The sequence below is a fragment of the Propithecus coquereli genome, unplaced genomic scaffold, assembly GCF_000956105.1.
Source record: "Propithecus coquereli isolate 6110/MARCELLA unplaced genomic scaffold, Pcoq_1.0 Scaffold119, whole genome shotgun sequence".
Taxonomy (NCBI): Eukaryota; Metazoa; Chordata; class Mammalia; order Primates; family Indriidae; genus Propithecus; species Propithecus coquereli.
This window is the reverse complement of record NW_012135969.1, coordinates 3,106,964-3,110,756: the sequence shown is the minus strand read 5'-3', so window position 1 is coordinate 3,110,756 and position 3,793 is coordinate 3,106,964. Positions and strand designations below refer to the sequence as shown.

At 39.3% G+C, this 3,793-nt stretch overlaps 1 protein-coding gene across 1 annotated transcript in view; it reads right to left on the bottom strand.

Annotated features, from left to right (window-relative positions):
• Positions 1 to 176, bottom strand: part of LOC105823379 (keratin-associated protein 4-12) — a 12,019-nt gene extending 11,843 nt beyond the window's left edge. The window contains exon 1 of the mRNA XM_012660571.1: positions 11 to 176. Coding sequence (XP_012516025.1) covers positions 11 to 176 — 166 coding nt within the window. The remainder of the gene's footprint in view (positions 1 to 10) is intronic.
• Positions 177 to 3,793: the final 3,617 nt, after the last annotated feature.

Genomic DNA, 3,793 nt, shown 5'->3' with positions numbered 1-3,793 from the left:
GTGGTCCTGCAGCAGGTGGTCTGGCAGCAGCTGGGGCGGCAGCAGCTGGGCTGGCAGCACACAGACTGGCAGCACTGGGGCCTGCAGCAGCTGGACACACAGCAGCTGGGTTGGCAGCAGGTTTCCTGGCCACAGCCCTGGTTAGAGCAGATGGAGCCACAACAGGAGCTGACCATGGTGTCAGAGGGTGGAGGTTCTCGGCGGGTTTCCAGGAGAATGAAGTTCTGGAGTTTAGAAGTCTCCTTGGGCCACAGCCTCTTATATACTGCCCTGTTTTCCTGATGTCAACACATTTTCCTTGTTTTTGTTTACTTATCAGCTAAATAATTGTTAGATTACATAATAATATTTGTCCATTTAATGGTTTAAACTTGTTGGAAACAAAATTTACTTATCAAGATGTGGTAAGTTCTTTCCCATCTGCCTGTCCTCCTGATTCACACCTCGATGGCATCTTCTAGACCACATTTCCTTCATCTTCCTCCACAGAGGGCTCTCATGTGACCCTCTGCATTTGGAATTACATTTGTCCCTCTTGCCTCCTGCACCCCTTACCAGAATGCGGTTGGTCAGTCACACTTCTGGTTCTGTATTTCTTCAATGACCAAGGGGGGAAAACCCATCTGCTTAGTGGGCATCTGGCCTGGGACAAGAGGAAAGGGCCTTATTCTGTGGGTCATTTTTGAGCAATGAGGAAGGAGTCAGCTCTTTGTAAGACTGTGGTGGCCTCTACACTGTTGCAATGGCTTTCCCTGGATGTCCAAACTTTGGATCATGTTCTATATCCTGAAACCAATTTATCTGTCTAGTTGGCATGACTAGATGGCCATAGTTTTTAAGTTGCTACTTTCCTGTTTTGTATGTTTGTATCATGTCTCTCCAGGTTGTCTTTTAAGATTCTTGAACACGTAGCCTCATTTTTCTTCTTTATCACATTCTTAATGAAAAATATTTCTTCACTTGCAACAACATGGATGAACCTGGAGGATTATGTTAAGTAAATTAAGCCAGGCACAAAAAGACAAATACTACCTGTTATCACTCATGTGGAATCTAAAACAGTTGATCCCATAGAAGTGGAGCACAGAGAGGTGGGGTGGGTAGGAGGGAGGCAGGGTGGGAAGACATTGGTCAAAGGGTACATAATTCCAGTTAGATAGAAGGAAGAAGTTCCAGAGATTTGTTTTAAAGCATGGTGAATATAGCTAATGATGATATATCGCATGTATTGTGTTCTTGAGAAGTGCTGAGAGAGTGAATGTTAAATGTTTTCACCACAAAAAGTAATGCTATGTGAGGTAATGCAATTGTTAATTAGTTAGATTTAACCATTCCTTGATGTATATAGACTTCAAAACATCATGTTGTACATGATAAACACATGTAATTTTATGTCGATTTAAAAAATTATTTTTAAATTTCTTAAGTGAAGCAAAAATTGTTGAATAATTAGAATTTGCTTCTCATCATAACCTACTTCCAGAGCTGGGATATCTATGGCACACATTTTTTTTTTTTTTAATGGCACAAGTTTTTGTATGATCTGAAATGTCAGTGGATCTTAGTAAATTCTACCTTCCTGAATTACGATTTCTGCTTATCCTCTTATCCTCTGTGTGGTGGTCTAACTTAAGTGTACATCAGAATCATCTGCAGGGCTTATTAAGACCCAGATTGCTGCGTCTACTCCCAGAGTTTCTGATTGCTGGGTAGAACCTCAGTTGTAACTAGAGCCCAGATGATGTTGACGCTAAAGGTTCAATGACCCCACTTAGAGACTTCCTGCTTCATTCTGTTAACTCAAGCTTTGCAGAAGCATCTACATGAAGGTCCTGCCTTGTTTATGAAACAGATTTGTTGAGCGGATACTGTGAGAGACACAGGTTGCCATCCATTGGGATTACAAATATGGTTTAGAGTCTCCTGTGGGGAGTCACAGTTTACTGGGAGGACCACACACATGTAGCTACCGCACGCACATAATTGTAATACAGCATGGTAAAGTGACATCAAAGGAACTCATACTATGTCATGTAATTGAACTGAAAGAATTGTGCTTGGAGCAAATTAGCTAGCATGATACGTTGGTAGATTTATTAATAAATAAATATTTTAGTCAGTTTTAATTTACTTTTTATGATATAGTAAAATTTGCATACATTAAGATGTACAAATCTTACATGTACTATTTGATGAATTTTCATAAATGGTATTACCTCGATGTAACTCCCACACCTATCAAGAAAGAGCACATTTTCATTATACCAGAAAGTTCCCAAATGACACTTTAGTAAACTCCCCACTACCATAAGGCAGCCAATTCAAACAAATGATATGTAGTATAACTTTTTTTCTGTCTGGCATCTTTTTAGCTTGGCCTATGTGTGTGAGAGTCACTGATGTTGGTGCATGTATCTAGTTCATTCAGAGCTATACTAATGAATGCCAAGGTTTCCTTTCAACTATTACCAACCAATGTCATGGCAGGGTGACCAACTGTCCCTGTTTGCCATGGACTAAGGGAGTTCCCAGAACTCAGGATTGTCATCACGAGAAGCAGGAAAGTCTCAGACAGAGGCAAGTTGGTCACTCCATCATGAGATCCTAAAATGTCTTAATTAAGATCATTTAAAGATCTAGCCCCTGGCAATATTTTTATCATATTAATGGTACTAAGCAAACACTAGACTTACATGTTTTTATTTTATAGGCTTGTGTTTGCAAAGCTGGAGAACAAGAAAGGCTTAGCAAAATCTATTGTGAGGCAACATGGTGTCCTGAAGGGGGAGATTCTCACTTGATTTGCTGTATAGGAGAGACCAAGAATAAAATAAAAACATAAAAGAAAAAGCTTTTGGTTATGAGGGAAGAGGTTTTATATAAATTTATGGAAATTAAGAAAACCCTATTGCCATAGCTACAAAGGCAGGGTACATTTTCTTGTAGAGAAATACATAGCGAATCACAGCTCCTAAACAAGGGGTTATCAAAGTTGGATGAATATTGGAATCACCTGGGGAGTGTTAGAAACTACTGATGCCTGGCTCTTACCTGAAAAATTCTGACGTAATTGGTCTGGGGTATGGCCTGGGCACTGGAATTTTTTAAAACTCCTTCATTCATCCTAATGGGTAGCCAAGCTTGAGATTCACCTCCTTAAACTGTATTACATGCATTTGTGTAATAATTTGGGAACAGAAGTAGCTAAAATGTTTAAAATACAATTGGTGATATATACAGAAGAGAAGATGATTCTGAATTTTAAATACTGAAATATGAACATTGAAGACTGAGACACTGATAATTCTCTTTATTGTTTTAGATCAATCTAATACCACAACCAATTGTTCCATATGGATGAGAATGGAACATTGGATGGGAACCACAATGGGAAATCACTACAGATAACACACTGGGTTTTTTAAAAAAACAAAACTCAAAAGCAGGAGAGATGTTGCTCTATGTACTCCCTGCTAAATTTTACCCATAGTCTGCTGAAGTAGTATTGATAATTAACATGAGCACTATGCACGCAGATTATGTATGGTCTACTTAAACTGTACCTCTCTTGTTACACAGAGTAATAGATGCAGTGTAAGTTCTTTTTTTCTTTAATGTACTTTATTTTTTTTTTTATTTCAGCATATTATGGGGTACAGATGTTTAGGTTACGTGTGTTGCCCTTGGTTCCTCCCCACCAAGTCCGTGTTTCAAATATGTTCATCCTTCGGGTAGTGCGCATTGCACTCCTTGTGTATACAAATACCCGTCCCCTCCTCCCTCCTCCCCCCTC